Source organism: Nipponia nippon, unplaced genomic scaffold (genome assembly GCF_047370975.1).
Source record: "Nipponia nippon isolate SJK-2023a ecotype South Korea unplaced genomic scaffold, ASM4737097v1 scaffold_2, whole genome shotgun sequence".
NCBI lineage: Eukaryota > Metazoa > Chordata > Aves > Pelecaniformes > Threskiornithidae > Nipponia > Nipponia nippon.
This window is the reverse complement of record NW_028262336.1, coordinates 75,266,103-75,285,787: the sequence shown is the minus strand read 5'-3', so window position 1 is coordinate 75,285,787 and position 19,685 is coordinate 75,266,103. Positions and strand designations below refer to the sequence as shown.

The 19,685-nt window shown below is 40.3% G+C and overlaps 1 protein-coding gene across 2 annotated transcripts in view; it reads left to right on the top strand.

Annotated features, from left to right (window-relative positions):
- The window catches only part of GPC6 (glypican 6), a 773,103-nt gene extending 754,686 nt beyond the window's left edge, over positions 1-18,417 (top strand). For both annotated transcript variants that reach the window (XM_087757955.1, XM_087757954.1), the window contains 2 exons: positions 4,501-4,676; positions 5,121-18,417. In XM_087757955.1, coding sequence (XP_087614081.1) covers positions 4,501-4,676; positions 5,121-5,323 — 379 coding nt within the window. In that variant the 3' untranslated portion in view covers positions 5,324-18,417. The remainder of the gene's footprint in view (positions 1-4,500; positions 4,677-5,120) is intronic.
- The last annotated feature ends 1,268 nt before the right edge of the window (positions 18,418-19,685 follow it).

Below are 19,685 nucleotides of genomic sequence, written 5' to 3'. Positions count from 1 at the left end.
AAAAAGAAGCAGACACCCTGGAACATTAACTAGATATAAAAAAAAAAAAAAAAAAAAAAAAAAAAAAGTGGTTTTAAATAGGCGTTGTGCTGCTTGGCTATGATGTGCCAAACAACATCTTTGTTGTGTCTGCTGAGACAAGCAAGAGCTGGGGAAAGGCTAAAAGGAACTGAAAGCATTAATATTTTAGAGAACAATGTAAATTATGCTAAAATTCTGACATAGCTGAGCAAGGAGCAAACAGCAGAAAACAAACAGTATTGTTCAGCTTCTCTATACTCAGAGGGCTAAGAAAGCTGATTTTTTTTTTTGGCTAGGAGGATGCAAAGAACAGACACTGATTCAGGCTGGCACTTCTTTTCATTTATAATGGGCATACAGTTCTTGTAATGGCCAGGCGTACAAAGAGATCATTAATGAGAGCAGAAGCGGCAGCAGCAAAGCTTAAAATTCACAGGGGTGTCTCCACTTACAGAACTGCAGCAAAAGCAGCTGTGTTCAACAACTTTGCCCAGCCAGCAACAAATTTTCTGTCAAAAAGTGGTCCCAAGACATGGCTTCCTATTCAGTGTGACTTAACCCTACCCTATGCATATCAAAATGCTTTTGTCAGAACATGTGCCGGGCTGCCTCTCAGAAGCTGTCACTCACAAAACACCTTGGGCTGCATGTTCCCATATCTGTACCAGTCCTTTCAAGAAAGGAAAACAATTCAAAGGTATTTACATTCAATATAGGCTTTTCTGCCTTTTGTTTTTTCTCCTGAGGAAACAGGTGAACTAGGTCAGTAATGAGGGCAGAATCCAGCTTCATATTCAGACATGTAAATTCATGCATTTAAATATAGATGCCTGTGGGTGAGACAATAAGGAGTCATTTGTGTTGCCCAAGTGAGAGTAGTGTCATTGGAGACTCACCGGCATGACTGAGATGAGTATGACACAGGACACTACCTCTCTTCTGGGCCAGAGCCTGGGCAAGAACTGCTAGAGTATTTTAAAAATCACCAATGTTAAGGTGCCTGAAGAGAGCCCCAATATCCTGTCAGTGTAGTCAATGAGGCAGTTTGCAACTGCCTAAACACACTTATCTAGTGATACATGAGATGGTCTGAATAGTCAAGACACTTCCATGGAGCTGGCAAATAAGACACTGGACCTCTGGGATATTCAGACCCTCCTGGAGTGGCGGCAGGACACCAAGCAGCATATCTGCCGGTGGCCAAAGTGTCACTCAAGACTCAGTTCAGCTGCCTAAAGAAAGACACCTAATATAATTTTAGATGCCCCAGATGTACAAGCTCTTCCCCCCTCAAGCCTGTAGATATAATGCAGGACCTATGGGAAAGCCACACCTTTCAAGGCTAGTAATGAGAAGAGGAGGAATAACCAAGAGCATTCAAATGGCACCAGATGTCTGTGTTTGTGCAACTAAATCCCAGCAGATGAAATCTAATGAACTAGTCATCTGGCCAAAGGCACGGGGGACTCCAGCAGCTGTCCCCTCTCCACTGACGAATAAACTCCTGGCTAGTTTTGACTAGATCTTGCGTTGCCTAGATCTGGTGAGAGTGGGACTCTGCTCATATACAGACACTTGCATTTAGACATACAAGTTTTAGTATCTTTATAAACTGAAAGATGAATCCTCAGCCTCTCTAATTCTTTTGCTCTTATGCCCTAAATGCCCAGAGGCTCATTCGCCTGGGAATTTAAGTAGCCACCTAACCTTTAGGCAATCATAAGGTAATGGATTTTTTGTCACCCACATCCAGTATGGCTCCCTTACACATCTAGGTGAGGTGCACTGGACCGTTCTCCTGAGAGGTTAACCCCTCCATGCCAGGAATGCTTTGGGGATCACCAGATCCTCAGGCAGATATGGGGGGGGGGGGGGGGGGGAGAAGGTGACAGATTGATTGAATCACTTCCTGCGACTGAATAGGCTGGCCCATTTAAACTTAGATGGTCTTCAGGAGGACACCAAATCCACACTGATCACAGTGCAGAATATGAACCTCAAGAAAAAGCACACACCAGAGCACTCTCTAACTGCTTTAAATCTCCAGACTAACTCATATTCTCTGCATATGAAAAGCTTACTAAGAAGTCAGTACATTCTTCTTTTATTATTGACAATAAGACAAGATGAAATCAAACATAAATCAGTCAAAGAAAGCCCATGAACTGCTGTTCAGAGCTAGCCATAGCTTCTCATGGATGGCTTGCAATAAAGAGCAGCTAACCCTTCATAAACAAGGCAAACAATCCACATGAATGCTCAGCAATTTCAAATCACTTCTGGCTGCTAACAGCTATGGCCATTGTCACGGACTAGATACCAGGCAAGATGGACACCCTCTCTGAGCTGGTAGGGCAATTCTGACGTTCTTACTTTTTTTAATCAACTGCACCTTGAAATCGCTGACTTACTTATAGGCTGAGTAATGTATCTGCAGCAGCCATTTCATTTGTAGAGACGTGTGACAGATGGAGGTCCTGTTCCTTTGCAGCCCAGAGCTTCCCTGCCTGCCAAGGTCTCCATCCTGCTGCCTCCAGGCAGCTCTGCGGAATTATTTCCAATTTCTATCTTTGGTGATTCATAACACTGCGGTCTGCCAGTCCTCTGTACTAAGGGAGGTGGCTCTGTATTCTCACTGTAGTTAAGCCTGTACCACAGGAGTCTGGATGGGATTCCTGCAGCATTGTTATTTCTCATTATGGTACTAGTGAAACAACAGGACACGCAGTTAGAGGCTGGGTATTTTTAGCAGTCGTGTTTTGTTCCTATATGTTCACACTCCCCCAAGATTATTCTCATGTAAGCTTTCAAAGGCCACTGATGACAAATGAGTCTCATCTTGCAAAGCGAGTACCTATTATGATGAGACTAAACCCTTCCCTGATGCAGCAAAGCAGTCATCATTTTGTGAACCTCCAGAAGCAATACAAAACTTGTCCAGAAGCAATACAAAACCTTAACCATGACTTCAGCAGAGAAAGTCCTTTCTTCTCCCTTACTTTCACATTTATTTTTAAGGGATATATTTATTTTCCAGACCAATATGAACATAACACTGGCACCAGCACCAAATTTGATTATTAATAGAGAATTGGGCTGGCACAAGTGAGACTGAAGTAAAATACACTTAAACTGTATTCAGTACCAGGCATCATGAAAGTTTGCCATTAGTAAGCTAGACTGTGTTATCATTACTGGCTGAGCACATACCCACACGAGGAGTCCCACAAACATCAGTAGGATAGCCTGGTACGCAAACTAATTACAGAATAGATCCTATCCTGATAAAGAACATGAACAAAGGGTAGATCTGCCCCAAATCCCTTGCAGTCTATATAGGAGACAAAGATAGCTGGTAAATACAGACAAGAGAGAACAAGGAAGCGGGCACAGACTATTTGCTCAGGATACCATGCCAGCACAGAGAAATAATGTCAGCCCTTTATCAGCCTACCAGCTGTAACATGCACAGATAATTTTTAACAGAGATTCAAAGTAGGAAAAAAGATAGCTTTGCAGATGTCAGTAAGGAGAGTTTCCCGAGGATAAAGAGCAGAAGGGGACAAAGTGTGCATATTTAACGAAAGATGATGAAGACTTTTACCGTAGGATGATTGGAGGCATGGGCTGATTTTTGTAGGGGAGAGATACCTGCAAAAGCATATTTGCTGCCTGTGAGCAGCCTAAGACTGCATTTGCCAAGGTCAGAGAAGGGAATGCTGCAGTAATCAGGAAATGATAAGCTAAGAGCTTGAATTAAAATTCAGATGTGTGGATGGATAGGAAATGCCATACCTTAAATACATTATGCACAAAGCACATAGCAGATGCAAGTATAACCTGTTTCAAAGAGAACACTGGAATCTGGTAAACTCACAACGCCGTTTATGGGCCTGGATGTCAGATAGGCTGGAGATGCTGCTCACGGTGGTCAAAAAAGGGATGCAAGGAAGAACTGGAGAAGAAAATTAATTAAGTGCTTCCTTTAAACAAAGAGAGCCATAATGCCCCAGGATAGGCTTCTGAACTATCTAAGAACAACAAATATGCTATATATAACAAAGGAGTTCATAATTTTTAAGCAGAAAGAAATAAAAACAGAAGAATGCACTGTTTGTTAGATGCTTAATTTAGTGTGCAACCATTCATATCAGTAGAGGATCTGAACATGCAGTGACTTACTGCTGGCTGGTGAACCTCTTCCATAGTTCACAGAGCCAGTGAACTTGCTGGGGAGTATGTGGAGAGTTAGGAGGCTGGAGAGCTTAAATCCTTTCTGACCTCCATGCAGCTGAGCTACTAAAAAGAGCCTTTAGAGTCTGTAAAATTAAAAACCATATTTTTAAAATAGTTTCACTGAAGCTGTTTAAGAACTGTAATCCTTATCAGTGTCAAATTGCTTAGCACAGCATTTACTATACAGTCTTTTATTTCTGAAACTTATTGCATTTTAAACTAATCATTCATCCTACTATATAGATACTTGCCTGAGATTATGAATGATGGCTTGACCAACCAGATCAACAATCCAGAAGTCGATGTGGACATCACAAGGCCAGACACCTTCATTCGACAACAAATCATGGCCTTACGTGTCATGACTAACAAACTGAAGAATGCGTATAATGGAAATGATGTCAACTTCCAGGATACAAGTAAGAAACCATTAACTGCCATTAAATAAGTATATTTTTGAAACACATTTATAAATCTCTTCCCTTAGAATAGCTTGCTTTGGTCTTTGTGGTCTGTGCTGCTGGCAACATAAAAAAAAGTCTTTTTCTGTCCCATGAAATTCCAGTTATATATTTGTTTCTTTCACTTCTCTTGCTTATCTTCATGTCAAATACATCAAGACCCTGAGGGCTTTCCATAATGCCAGCAGTCTGCTCCTTTGTCAGAAGGGCATTTAAGCACCTAATTAAATCACAATGGCTTTCATTTGGGTGCTTTACTGAATGAAAGTTAGCAGTTCCAACACTTTCCCATTCCCAAGGTGTTCATCCCCACCAGGGTGCCGGGTGGAACGGGAGCAGAAAAAAGGGATGAACGCTGTAACCCGTGGCCCTCATGTTGTTTCCCTCACTCCTTTGTGCCAGGTGACGAAACAAGCGGCTCGGGCAGCGGAAGCGGCTGTACGGACGACATCTGTCCCACTGAGTTCGATTTCATCACCACCGAAGCACCACCGGTCGACTCCGACAGGAGGGAGGTGGAGGCTTCAGCCACGCAGCCTGGCCAGGCACTGCAGACGTTGCTCGTCGTCTTCATCAGTCTCATACTGCAGAGACAGTGGAGATAATCCTGGATCTGGTCGGAGAAACTGTGTTTTAGCTACAGAAACAACCAACTTTCTTCTTTTCTTATACTCTTGGACAATGGACCATGCCACAAACACTTGCAGTTTTCTATGAGAAGAGAGCAGTACTGCAACCTGCTTCCCTTTTTTGTTTTCCCAAAGAGTACCAGGTGCCAGACTGAACTGCTTCCTGCTTTTTTCAGATATCTCTGAAGACAATATCCACTCTTGAGAGAATTCTTTCTCAAACCTTTATTACAGGAGACTTTCTGAGCTTCATTTCCTTTTATGCTGCAAAAGTAAAAAAGGATCCTACAGTGTGTGTTTTTCCCTACCGAGAAAAAAGAGGGGGGAAGAAACCAAGAAAACCGTTTTCTTTCTGAATCAGGCCTGACTCAAGGCTGCTGCATTTCAACAGAATATCAACGAAACAAAAAAAGACAAGAAAGAAACAAAAAAAATGCAACCGTTCTTCACTGACAGCCAGGTTTCCTTTAGGAACTTCTGTAGGATGATTCAGGTCATCAGAATGATCATTGCTGTAGGGAGGAAGTCTGGATTTTTTTTTCCAACACAAAAGTATGTCTCAACGGTGAATGTCTTGCACTCCATCTGCCAGCCACATCAGATTGGTATGAAGGTAGAGAAGCTGAAAAATAAGTTTATCTTTTAGTATGATAGTAACTCCACTAGCTTCAGAATATCATGTTACAGTTGTTTAGGATTTAAATCTTAACGCCCAGTAAAAAAAATGAGTAGTAGCACGATTTCACCTAGCTTGTTTTAGTATTTATCCATGTTATACAATTGGCACAGATTTCCACTTAGCTCGCCATCAGCCGTCGTGGTAATGCTAAACAACGCTCCTGACAAATCTCTCCTCAAGGCTTCGGACAGAAAATAATCTCTTGTGATATAATCTCTTTCCTTTTGTCACTGTTCTGACATCGATTAGGACTTTCTGCTACAATGTTCATTATCCTACCAAGACGGCAATTCTCTAATGGACTAGCAGCGACCAGATGAGTAGTGTGTTCCACATCTAACTACATCTTTCATATCAGTTAATTTCAGTATCACAAGGATTTCTTCTGCAAAATTTCAGAACAAGCAAATATATAGTACTGACATGGAGATTTCTTTCACTTTTTTAGTCTTAGTATGATCATCTATTTTTATATATATAAATATATATAAATCACAGATTTTAACTTCTTAATTACAAGCTCAGGGTTGACACTTCTTTGTAAGAAAAAAAATGTTTGGTCAACCAGCTCTTCTTGTTTTGTGCTGCTCTGAAAAGTAACCCTTTAATGACTGGTGAGCACGAAAATCAAAGAAGAGAATTTTTTACATATCCAGTTGTCCATTTCTTAACAGGTTAGCAGGGTGGGGGAGAAAACCTCTCTCACATGTGTGTATTCGTGGGGAGCATGTGAGTTTGTGTGATAGGCCTAGAGAAGGACACGGATGTTATTTGTGATGGCAACTGTACTCTCATATTCTTCAAGGATACATTGCTTTAATAATCATTGCCTAAATGACCATGTTCCTGGAGAGAGTTTCCCTAATTTGCATCTGGTCGTAAGACTGGAGGTGGAAGCTGTTTAAATCCTGGACAAATGAGTGTCAACAATTAAACATCAAAACCTTCCCTCTTCCATCAGCCACAGACAAAGGGCTTCTGTGACAATTCTGCGTGGTGTTGAAATGATTCACCAGAAATTTATTTCCTGATTCTTATGGTGACTCTGGAAATGGTGTAGACAAATTATGGAAACACTGTAAAGCCAGCCAACCACATTACAATTTAACAGCAGAGCAGGTAGATCATATCCATTGCAATCTCTTTTTCTTGTCAAATTATAATTAGCTATCGATTTAGGCATGAAATCAAAGTAGAAAACACACAGCACATTAGGATAAAGTATACTTAGGCACTTTTACCAAAAAGTATTTACAAACTATCTATATAGTATGTCTAATAACAAAAAGCATAGGTTTTGAGCCACTTGTATTCCGTTCTTTTTTTCCCATTTGTTTGTTTACTTCAGAGTATAATGATCTATTCTTCTTGGCCCAGCCTAGTGTGCAGGAGGCGTTGGCTAGGTGTTCAGATCACACATGTCTTACACTGGCCATAGCAGTGCTTCCTGCTGCTCCGATGGTTCACTCTAGAGCGGATCTCGTGATTCAGCATTTAATGCCTTCAGGAAGTTAAACAGCAGAGTTTAAGCCAATTTTCACAGGCTTTTTTGTTGGCCCTGGTACAGCAGGTACCAAGTGGAGGATATTTTCTTTGATTTTTTTTTCCTGAACTTACATATGCAGCTTTCTACAAGGAGACCCCTTTAAAACTCTCCCTGGGTCCGTCTCTTTCTACCCATCCACATACCCTTTCTATGCTTCTCCTCCTCAGCAACCTTGTTTCAGGAGAAGTTGAGTGTCATTTTGATTTTTCCCATTGTGTGTTTATTCAGTGGTAACTGATACTACTTCCATCTTATTATTCTGGGTCTGGAAGCTTATTGACAGGTAACGAAGTCCTCTGAGGCAGGTCCTCTGTTGTACCTGCTCCACACTGCTGGCTAAGGAGGTGATGGACTCTTAGGGGCTGGCTTTGTGTTAGCCTCGGCCCCCATTTAGGTGATCTGATGACTGTTTTCAGCTGGTGCAGCCAAACTGGGTGTCCAGGGTGCTCTCAGCTATTTGTAGACCTCCATGGACTCATGGGCAAGGAGTAAGAGGGATCCCTAAGAACAAGGGGGTTTGCTGAAGGCTGTTCTCACTCGGGGAGCTTGCAGGAGGGGCCCTGCTCTGCTTGGACTGGATCTTACAAACTGCCGGTGAAACAACAAACCAGACTAATCGCTGCCAAAATGCAATTGTCTTCTGCGAGTTCTGCCAGAAATTTATGTCTTCCATCTTATTTCTCCTCTTATTTTCCTACTATGCATGGTGATATCTTGTCAGGAGGTGGAGATGACTTTGCGTGAGATATTAGGCATACATTTCTTTAATAGTCCCTAAAGGTTGAACACCCTCTTCATACATGGCATTTTTCTGAGATTAAGAGAGCTATTAAATCTACAGAGCAAGTGAAACTGGGAATGAAGGAAAGAAAAGAAAGAGCATTCGTGTTCTTAAATGCGAGAATCTACATAATTTCCAATGCATCTATTTGCACATCCTTTACATCCATTAGCAATTCTTCTAAGGTAATTTTTGGTGTGCCACAATTTAAATATTTCTCTTCTGTTAGCAGACAGTGAAGTAAGAAATGATAAAGAAGACAATTACCTGTCAAGAAAGAGGACCTAAGTCCTAAGAAAAAATCCTATGATTGTGTAAACCCTTTATGCTCTGCAGTCCAGAAGTTCTTGTCATTTTATGTCCTTTTACAGTGGAGGCTCTTAAAAAATTAGGTGCAATGAATAACACAACCAGTGCTGTAGACCCCTGTGAGGTTTTCCATTTTAATATTAATTACATTGATTTTACATTGTGCCCAAATTTTTAGCGTTCACTGTACTGCAAATTTTTCTACTGATGACTTGGTATACACTACTGTAAACTGCAGTGCAGACTACCTGAACTCTGGCTAAACTTAGGCATTTCAAAAAAGACAATCAGAAAGAATCAGAAAGAGAGGGTAAAGATTTCCTGCTAAAGAGGAAAAGCAGAGGAACCTGTGCCTCAGGGTTCTGGTAAAGGCCGATCTATCCCCATTCCCTAAGAGGCATCACAGAGCTGTGTCCATGGAAAGCTCCCAAAATCGGAGTCTCACTCATACAAATTATCCCAGTTCTGCGGGATTTTTAGGAAGGACAATTCCCACAGCTGTGTGAACCAGTTTGAGCAGCTTCCATGCAAAATGGCTGTGAGCTAGAGCTGTTCTTGGGAGGTGGACTGTGCGTGCAGTGTCTCAGCAGGCAGCAGTTGCCTTCAGTGTACTAACCAACCCTGAAGCATTATCAAATGTAACTATACTTCTTCACTGAGACTTTTTTATTACTTCAACATGAAAAATAAATTACAGCACCGATGCAAGTTGTGGTTTTTGTTTTTAATTTACTTCCAAAGATAATCCATTAAAACTGAATACAGAAAATTTTTCAATGATTCTGCTCAGAAAATCATGTTTCTGCAGATTTCATTATGGAAACAAATGCCCAAACAAACTTCTGATATTAAGGAGAAATCCACATTTCAAAGACTACAAAGTTATATGTACTGTATTGACTGTATTAACCCATAAATTTTCAAACCTGCTGGGTGAGAATGAATAGAGTTAACAGCAGTGGAATATCACATAGAACTGCAAAAACCCTAATTTCAAAGGGAAATTCAACAGTCAAAGGCTAAGACATAGCTGTGGGGCTGAGAATATGTTGTCAAAACACAATAGACACAGCAATGCATACTTGCAAGAAAATTAGGGCAGGTGATGCACTGAAAAGGGCAATGCTTCTGTTACAGCTACTCACATGGACTGTGAGGATCATATCAACATGTGTAATTATGACCCTTTTTTGATAAAACAATGATCAAGACCAGAGTACCATGGTAATAGGGGACATGAAAGATAAACAATATGATATTAACCATTTTTTCATGTGTTAAAAAGCATAGGAGACCTAACGGAGAACCAAGAACTTTGAAACTGATTTTTAAAACAAACTTCTAGCACCAGGCAAGAGAGATATAGTCTCAGATTAATTCAGTCAGAACATTTTCCAACAGTTTATCCTATTCAGATCTGCTGACCAATACAATCACTTGAGAGTAATTTGCCAGTGTAACATGAAGCATTCACTTACAGTACTCACTGCTTTTTCTACTAAACTGACTACACAGTTTACAATTCTGATCGTGCATCACGTGTTCGTAAAACAAACTTGTGCATTGCACCTGTGTGAAATCCCATCCCCGTGACAAAGCAAATGAAAGCTTTGTCATTAACAAGGATTTTTACTATAATCAGGGAGAAAAAAGTCAGTCCTTTCTTCTGGAATCTGTTCATACTTGATTTCTTCCTGACTCTCAATAAAACAGCAACGTTGTCCATAAAAGAGGTGACATTAGCATCCTCACCTGTAAGTTTCCAAACTTTACTCCAAAGCAGTCGCAGTCTTTCTGCCCGGCTTCCCCATAATCAAGGTCTCTGGACTGTCCAGAAGTTGAAGAAAGTCACAAAGGTTTGTCTGTAGATTAAAGTCTACACAGTTAAATCAAACCATTTCAAGAAGATGGGTCAGTATTTCAATCAGCTCTCATTTCACCTTTAGTTTTGATCATGTAGCACTGATACTTAACAGTGTAACATGCATGAAAGGCTTTTGTCTCATGGTGCACTGGAAAAAAAATTTCTTGTTGCCTTTCCTCCTTTATTATGGCACCAGGAAATCCATGAGGCTCAATACTTTAAGCACTAGGCAGCATCCAGTGGTGTAGTCTGTTTATCAAACTAAGAACAGCTGCATTACCAAAAGAAGTCGTCTTTTTTCTTGAGAAGGATTAGGGAAGGGGAGTATCCATTCATCACTAGCAAAAAAGAGGTACAGAATGGCAACTGTTTTCTTTAGATATAGTGGGGTACCTTCTGTCAGTACCTCTGAAGACCTTTTAAAGCCAAATTTCCAGGGAAGACAGACCTACTTCCTCTAAAACAGAAATCAGTACGATTTTCTTCCTTGAAAAAAATACGAAGTATATGGCTTTCAGCTCCAAGCATTGGGGAAGTTGAAAAGAAATTTACCTTCTTCAAACTGAGAGGCTAGCCATTTAGACAGTTCTGGTGCTCTCAGCTCCTGGAGCTGCTTTATACCTCTCCAGGGCTCTGCCGAGCCCCCACGCAGATCACCTGAAGCAAGGAGCCCCCTGGGCATGCAAGTTGTCCCTGCCGATGGTGGAGTATCTTCTTCCGAGGTGGTTAGAGAGACCACTGAGGAATGAGCGAGGGGAGCAGCGACTTCACAGTGGGACCCAGCAGATAGGTATGACCGTGGGGGATTAACAATAAAATCACACAAGGGACAGCTGGTGCTCCTCACTGCTGTCCAGCTCTTCCTTACGACCTACTGTCTGTGAATTTTCTGTGTAATCTGATTATAACCATACGTTTGTGTTCATGGCAAAGACCCAAATACTGCTTCACAGGTCAGTGGTGTTTCTGTAGTCTGCTGCAAGGTTTCTCTGTCTCTTCTTAGTTTCCAGGTACGCTGGCTAATTCTGTATCTTTCAGTGTGTGAGGAAGAGCTTACTACCTAAAACAGACCTCTGTGTGTCAGTAGTCCTTTTTCCTAAAAATATACATTATTTAGGCACGAAAGTCCTTCACATGTCTCACAGAAATGGCTCGATTCCACTACACATCTAGTGAGTTTTCTTCTCAAGCCTGAAAAGGTCACTCACAGGGGCTTTGGAGAAAGCCCAAACTCCAGTCATTCAGCCAAGGTTTTGTAGAGGTCTCCCATGTTCCACTAAATACCCCAAACACCAGGTTACAGGGGGGCTGTGCTCTTTCTCCTCCCTCCTCTCCTCATTCCTCACATCAAAGTATCATCCTGGGCCTGGAAAATCTTTCCAAATGAATGTTTCATCAAAGCTAGTGCATTCCAAAAAAAAAAAAAAATCCTTTTTGTCAAATCCATGTTTCCTGATGATAAACATTTCTAACTAAAGCTTCCTGTCTGGCTCTCCTCCTCCTGTGTACCACATGTCCCATCTGGTTTTGAGTCACCAGTGTCCCTATGACCATTTTCTTCTCCAGGCTGAACTGTCTTTTCAGTCATTTTTAGTTCACTGGATTTTCTGTCTTCCCCAGATCTCTGTGCCTTTGGTGGCACTTAATGCTTCTCTTTTTGGACAGAGGATGCAGGAACAAAGAGATTTGGTCCACTTACTTTTGGGCTTTTTCAGGCTTTATCAGACTCCACCTTTAGCTTGTATTCTCTATTCTAAATGTGTTCTGCCAGGTGTACGTTCTTGATCATCTGACATAAATCCTGATGACTCTTCTTTTTAATCTAGTCTATTATTAGAGCTTACAGACTGCATTTTGGCTCATTCATTCAGTTGCGACAAAATTCTGTTTCTTCCTTGTAACCATAGCATACAGTTTGTGTTTTGTTATCATCTGCTGTGCTGATGAGCCAGCAAGGCCAACAGCAAAGAATTTGTGGATAGTCTATAGCAAGATTAACTGAACAGGTAACAACATCAGGAAACAATTCATATCAGTTCTGTAATAGATTGTTTTGAGGTTTGGGGTTGGATTTTTTTCCTTTTATTTTATTTTAACTTTCTGGGCTTCATTTGATTTACTTTCACATTAGCTATGTGTATATTACATTATATGCATGTAATATAACCACAGATTAACTGTTTCAGTCTTTAGATAACACAGACTAATTTTAAGTAGTCGGTCAATCGTAGTCTGCTTGTAAGAGCTACAGAGGGATGATCACTCTTAAAAATCTGCCCGAAGAGAAGTCAGAGGGGTTCAGATTTCAGCTTTGTGCTATTAGTTGAGTTTCAGGCTGCAGTAATATTTTGTAAATAATTTGTGAATATGTGCATGTACTTGAGGGGGGAGAAGGGAGCGCTTGCATCTCCAAAATATTCTGAAGCTTCTTTTCAACTTTTGCCTAATCTGAGCACAAATTTACAAATGAAGAATTTGCATTCAGATGTTCAGAGATGTCAAACTATATAAAATGATGGACATTTATATACCAATTCCTCCCAGGTTACTTTGTTTTGTTGGTGAGCAATATCGTTTAATTTCCACTAGCAATTTTGTTACATTCAGCAAATTCAAAGAAAGAGTGTTGTTTAAGTAGGTCAGATGTCTTGATTTGGGTATCAATTGACATTTATACTTGCTTGTTAAACTTTTACGACTCCAGATGTATGAACATCGCTTGAAAGCATGCAAATTGTTAGCTCCGGTTTTGATGCTGTATTTCTAGATTAGTACTTAACATAGTTAAATGTGAATTGATAGGGGTGGTATTTGAATGCAAGTCAAGTTTAGAATAAAACTGGTTTTAGACAGAAATAAGGTTGGGTTGAAAAAATCTCATTAAACATTAAGCCTGCTTTTCTACAGATCCGGTTTTAACATTTCAGCCTAATCTGGCACAAAAAAAAAGCCCTACAGATCTGCTTATAGATCATACCTGAAACTAAATTATACAGCTTCAATTCTGGGAGCGTTCCAAACAAAATGAAAGTTAAAGAAAAATCCCAAGTTCTCCTATCTCCAAACGCTACTTACAAATATACAGTATTTAGCAGCATATGGCAGTGTATATATATATATAGCAGCATAGTAAGGCAGAGTTTGAACTTTGAAGGAAACTTTGTAACTTCAGAGAAGTAATGTACCATGGACAGAAATAGAAAAATATATACAATTGTTTTGATACGTTTGTGAAACAGGTTTCACAGAGCCCAGTATTTTTTGTGTAAAATGCCTTAAATCACTTTCTGTAGGGCTAATGCAATTGACTTTGTTTCTGTATATAGCCTTTTATTAATAATAACTTCGGATGCAACACTAGACTTTTCTTTCCACTACAATCATATACAGCCTTATGATTACTAACTACAGTAGACAGACTATGAAAGCTCTGCTTTATTAGCTGTAAATGCACTTTCAGTCCACATGTAGACTTAGAGCTTGGAAGCAAGAAGAGGTGACAGTGCCAAGAGCACCGAGACCTTCCTGATGGCCAATGCCTACGTTCTCTCAGGCTTGAAATCCTTTCCCACTGGCCCCTTGTCCTCTCACCCCATCTGTCTTCATGAAAACCAGCTGTGTCTTAGGGCCTTGGGTCATCCCACCTAGCACTAGGCACTTCAGGGAGCACGTTGCTCAGCAGGGTTGTCTTTCTAGGTCTCTTCAGTCAGTCAAAAGAGACAGGCACCTCCCTATCTGGGAAGGACCTTACCTCTCTTCCCTGCACAGGCAGCCTGGGAAGACAAGGCATGTCATTTAGGCACCTCACTTAAGTGCCTGGAGGTAGATGCCACTGGCGAGACTGGGGGGATCCAGGCTTCGCCCAGACTCTCTCTTGTCCTTCTTGTTGGCACAACGGTACCTCTTCTTCATGCCAGTGCTGGAGCGAGGAGCCTGGAGAGGGAACCCATTTGGGGAAGTCATAGTGTAACAACTTCTTTTCTGGGCCAAACCAACCCTCATGTAACTAGAGGTACAACCAACGTGCATTTGTTGTTCTGAATGCTGCCCAATGCTGTTATGTTTATATTCTTCCTTATAAGACATTTGAACCTGTCAGCTACCCTAGCTACGACCATGCAACACAACTGCCTTCAATGCACGTATGCACAAGGGATGGAGCTCAACAGATCTCTCCTGAAATCCCAGATGCCTTTCCAAGGCTGGTGAAAACAGTGCGCAGGGCTCAAACCAGCTCAGAGAGTTAGCGAGGAGTAAGGTGTACATCACCAAAGAGCAGAAAGCAGATTAATACAGTGCCTCAAGAGTGAGAGCTGCGATAAAGATACCCTTCGGGTTTAATCATTAATGCGCTTAGTCGTTTGTCGGTCTCAGTCCTTACTGCATCAATGAAAGGAAAATATACATTTTCTAAGAGGTTGGTGGAAAAAGCAAGGTTAATATACACAGGCTAATGCTGACAAACTGCTAACACACCTCTTGCAAAATAGCTGATTGTTATGACAGAAAAAACCTGTTTAAAAGCTGAAAATAATTAAGTGCAGCTTCCTCTGTATCCCCTGCCATCTCTTGGGACTCCATAATGAGGAAATCCTTCTTCTTTCCCCAACGTATTTTTTGGGGGTTGGTGCTTGAAATGTGGCAGAAACCAAAAGCCCTAGCTGTAAGGCATCCATTCAGTGTCCGATTTTCTAGGTCTCCTGCTCTTCCACTTTGTTTTCCTTTTCACATTTCTGAGAATGGCACACTCTCATAGTACATGTGAGCATGCAGCTCTCTCCCTGTGTACACATTTATTTACACATATACACACATATATATATCTATAAATACAGCCACAAGCAAGTAAATTTCAAGTGCATATGCTATAAAAATGTATTGGAAGGACTCAATTTACCACAATACTCGACACAGACCTAACAAGGAGAGTCCCAGGCAGGGACTTCTGCTTTAGAGATGATTGTAGCTTGTGTCTCTAAAAATGTTGTTGCAATTTTCTGAAATAACTGTGGAAAAGGGTGAGTCTGCAGATATTATTTGGCAACATCTAAGGTACTAGTAATGAAAATGTAAAAAAAAGACAACTATCCAGATAAAAACAGTAATCTAGATGGCATCTTGTTCGTAGTATTTTGTGGCTTTACTGTTACGAATTTCATTATTTCTTGTTTTTTATTTGAACACAAAAAAACTTGTAAAAGCTCGCTGAGCTTTTCAGAACCCCTACCTCCTTCCTTTCAGGCTACAATAATTGTTAAATGATAACTTTTCTATGTTTATGAAAATATGTTCTTCAAAAATGCATCGGGTAAAATACTGATGATCAAAACTGTCATCCTATTTGGTGTTGTTTTTAAAAATTAAATTCATAATCCACGAAAAGTGGCTCTTACTTCTAACGGTATCATCTGACCCCCCTTAACTGGATTACAGATTTATGATCATAGTGCCACTGTCCATCACCCAAGAATGACATGACACAACAATAGCCGATGGATTACGCCCACAGCCACAGGGTCTTTTTCATCACATCCTTCCCTTCCACACACTTTCCTCCAGAAAGTTTTGATTAGTAGAAATGCATTCAAATTTCCCTGTGGATAAAAAGAAGGGAAGTGTTTGACATTTTCAAGACAATCTCAGGCGGTACTGTTCAGCCCATTGCTTTTCCATTTCCCCTTGAGTCTTTACTAAGTCCAGCGCACAACAGTTAATGTGGTTTTCACAAAGCAGTGATCAGTAATGTAAATACCATTTCTTCCCTCAAGACGTATAATGAATTCTGTGTTTCTTAAGCTTGTTTCTTTCACAATTTGTCATGTCAAGGATGTTAAAGATGATATTTGGAAGTCACAGAACAGTTAAACCATGAACTGCTGTGTTCCTGTCCATTAGTAGGGAAAGTTTGACTGCAGGGATATTTTGTTGGAAGGGTTGTATTAACAGTCATTTACATACATATATATATATATATATATTTGTAGTGCTGCGCCTGCTTCTTTCCTGTACCTTAAAATTACTACCAGATAATGAATGACCTCCTATTAAATTCATTTTTTGTAATGCATTTTCCTGAAATATAGGTATTAGAAGACCTTGCTGCTCAGCCAAGGCAATTTTGCCTGGTGCAATATTATGTTACTAGACAAAGGCGTTTGAAAAAGGCCGTACATTTTATTTTCTAAATCAATACTTTCTTTTGCTGCCTACTGAAAAATCTTTTTTAGTGCTTATGACACATTTGAGACTTAGGATAGGATTGTAATATTCAGTAACAGACTGAGACAATAACTAGCATTCTTAAAGACTAGTTTTATTTGCCCTGCCTTTTGCCTGCAAACGTTATCCACATAATGCTTTCAGACAGATTGTACCTTGTTAGTTTCCCTGCTTCATAGTATACATATATTAATGAATACGTATTTTCATTGACGACAGTGTAAGGCAAGTTATTTCTCTCATAATGTTATTCTACTGTTTATTCATGTGCATATTTTAAATTTGCAATGGCTTGTTGGAAAGTCTAATTGATTGTCACTGATTACTAGCCAAAGTTTTGCTTTTGTTAAGACACCGTTACATAAAATTCTGATCATTACATGGAAGTTTAATTCTGATTATTAGATCTGAAGAGCATTCTTTTCAAAATCACAGCAAACTCTTTATCAGTGAATCTCCACAAAAACACTGTGTTAAAAATGTTAGAAAACACAGTTTTTCCAGTTGTCTTTATAATGAGAAATGAAGATACTTTTCTCAGTTAAACAAGAAGAGATATTGACCTTTATATTAATCTTGCCATAATTGGACTGGTAAAGCATTAGAATATAGAATCCACAATTAACTAACTCTCCATGCAGAGAGTGCAATAGCTCGGCTAAAAAAAGATCAGATTGCTTGTCAGGAAAGTCTTTTACTGATGCAACACACAAAGTCATATGCAGACCATCTGCTGTAGGTGTCCAGTTGCAGCAACTACTGTGGCATGAACCATCAAGAAAGCAATGAGGGAGTCAAACTCTCTGCCACCCAATGCCATGAGATCGCAACTGTCTGTGCTGTCAACAGACAGGAAGAGGGAAACATATTCTCTCCACCTGCTGTAGGTGCATATATTATATGTTGCTCCTGCTTCTCTCCGTTCACGGTACAGAGGATCCTTGGTCTGGCATCATGGTATAATAAGCCGTGTGAAGGATTTGTGACCATCTTCAGCTTAGAAACCATTGCAGACATGCACAGTGCCATAATAGGTGGTTTGCGCACGGCCCGTTAATCCAGGTATTAAAGACAGGTGATCAGAAGCAGTCATTTTTGGTGAGGTAACTATTCCCAAGGTGTACGGATAAGTACTCCCCGGTGTAACTTCTTTCAATCCAAAGTTTAAAAGTGTTACAGCAATCTGGACGATGTCATTTATGCTGTGTGAGGACTATGCAATGGAGGATCAGAAACGCCTTCGCCAGCCTCTCTGGTCCTCCTTCCACTGAAGCTAGTGAGAGTTTGCCATCGGCTCCAGTACCAGAAGAAGCATATCTAACAAGTGTGATACTAACCATTTAAATTTGCGCTTATATCCTCGGTGTCTCTCTCTCAGACAACACTGATGACACTTGCTTTATTAGTTCATAATTACAACGGTAATAAAGTGTGGGGCGATCTTTTACACTGTTGCTTAATATTCAGTACTGTATGTATATATATACTTGACACCTCAGTGAAGACTTTGACATGCCTTATTCATTCTAGTTATTTTTATGGTATTGGGTTTGTTAGATTGCTTTACCATATAAAGAATAAAACTATAACTGCTCTGACTTAAAATTGTCCAATTCATTTTTATCCAAAATGTGTTAAACAAATCTACGTCATGTTCATCAGTTCTTCTCACTCTCATCACCCTTCACTCACACCTTGAAGGCAATGTATATTGATGGTTTGAAAACAGGGATTTGATATTCTCTGATGGACTACAATAAATACCTGAAGTAAGTACCTGCCTCGTGTCTTGTGGTTTCTTGGCTGCATAAGGAAAAGTGCTCTCTGCAGGCCAGCAATGTTAATCCCATGATTGTCAGCTACTGGAGAATCATGAGGTAAAATGAATCTTTAAAATAATTTATGAAGAGTTCATTCTACAGCACTCTTTTTCCAGCTATATTTATGTGCCAGCCATGTTCCCCTAAAATCTGTCAGAGAAATGAAGAACATTGTGGAAGTGTAAAAAGTCATGACACCTAAGGATGAAATTTCAGGCAGGAGTTATTTATTTATTCTCTTGCAAAAGGTGAGAGTTTTCTGTGACTACACCTAAGATAGTTTAAAAAATTATACTCAATTTTTATTTTGACTTACTCATTAGTTCTAAGTCAATCAGATTGAGAGCTAATTTAATGGTAGCATTTTATTGCAATTGTTGAACACCTTTTTTTTTTACGTAAGACTGCCCATGATACAGGAGTCTTAAAATGTAAATCAATCTTGGTCTTTAAGAAATGTGGGATTCGGCAAATTAGAGATTTTCTCCATTTTATTTTGACTTATTCTAATTCCTGCAGTGGAGTCTAAGGTTTCATACTAGGTTTTTAAACTGTCAATACAGCCTCCGAAAAATTCTTCTTGATTTGGTCTTAAGTTTAAGGGGTTCGTTCAGCTGCCTACATATTGCTGTCTAGTGTCACTTGGAACAGCTTAGGCTAGCCAAGACATCTGCCCAGAGCCAGCAGACATGACACAGGACCTGCAGAGGCCCTCCACCCTTCCAGATTGGCAGCTGGACCTCCAGGTTGGGATGGTCTCGAGAACCTCAAATGAAACTGAAGGACTAAGTTTAGGCAAGAGAATCAATTTCCCAGATTTGGGTGAGCTGAATCCCACCCTAACCTGGTACAAACCTAGATTTGGGCAAACTGAATCTCACCCTGAGGAGGTTTTTTGTTGTCTGAATAGAGGCACCATTGCCATTCTGGGTACAGCAGGGTTCGGTTCAGCTGCCCACTGGATCCGTTGTGTATCCTGTGCCTCCATCTTCTAGTCCCACTCATTACACCTCGGATTTTCTAGGATGCCTCAAATGGCACTGGACACTTTTGTGGGGCTCGTTGAGTCATGGCTTGTATTGCATCCAACATATCCGTGTGTAGCTGGCAAATATGCAGA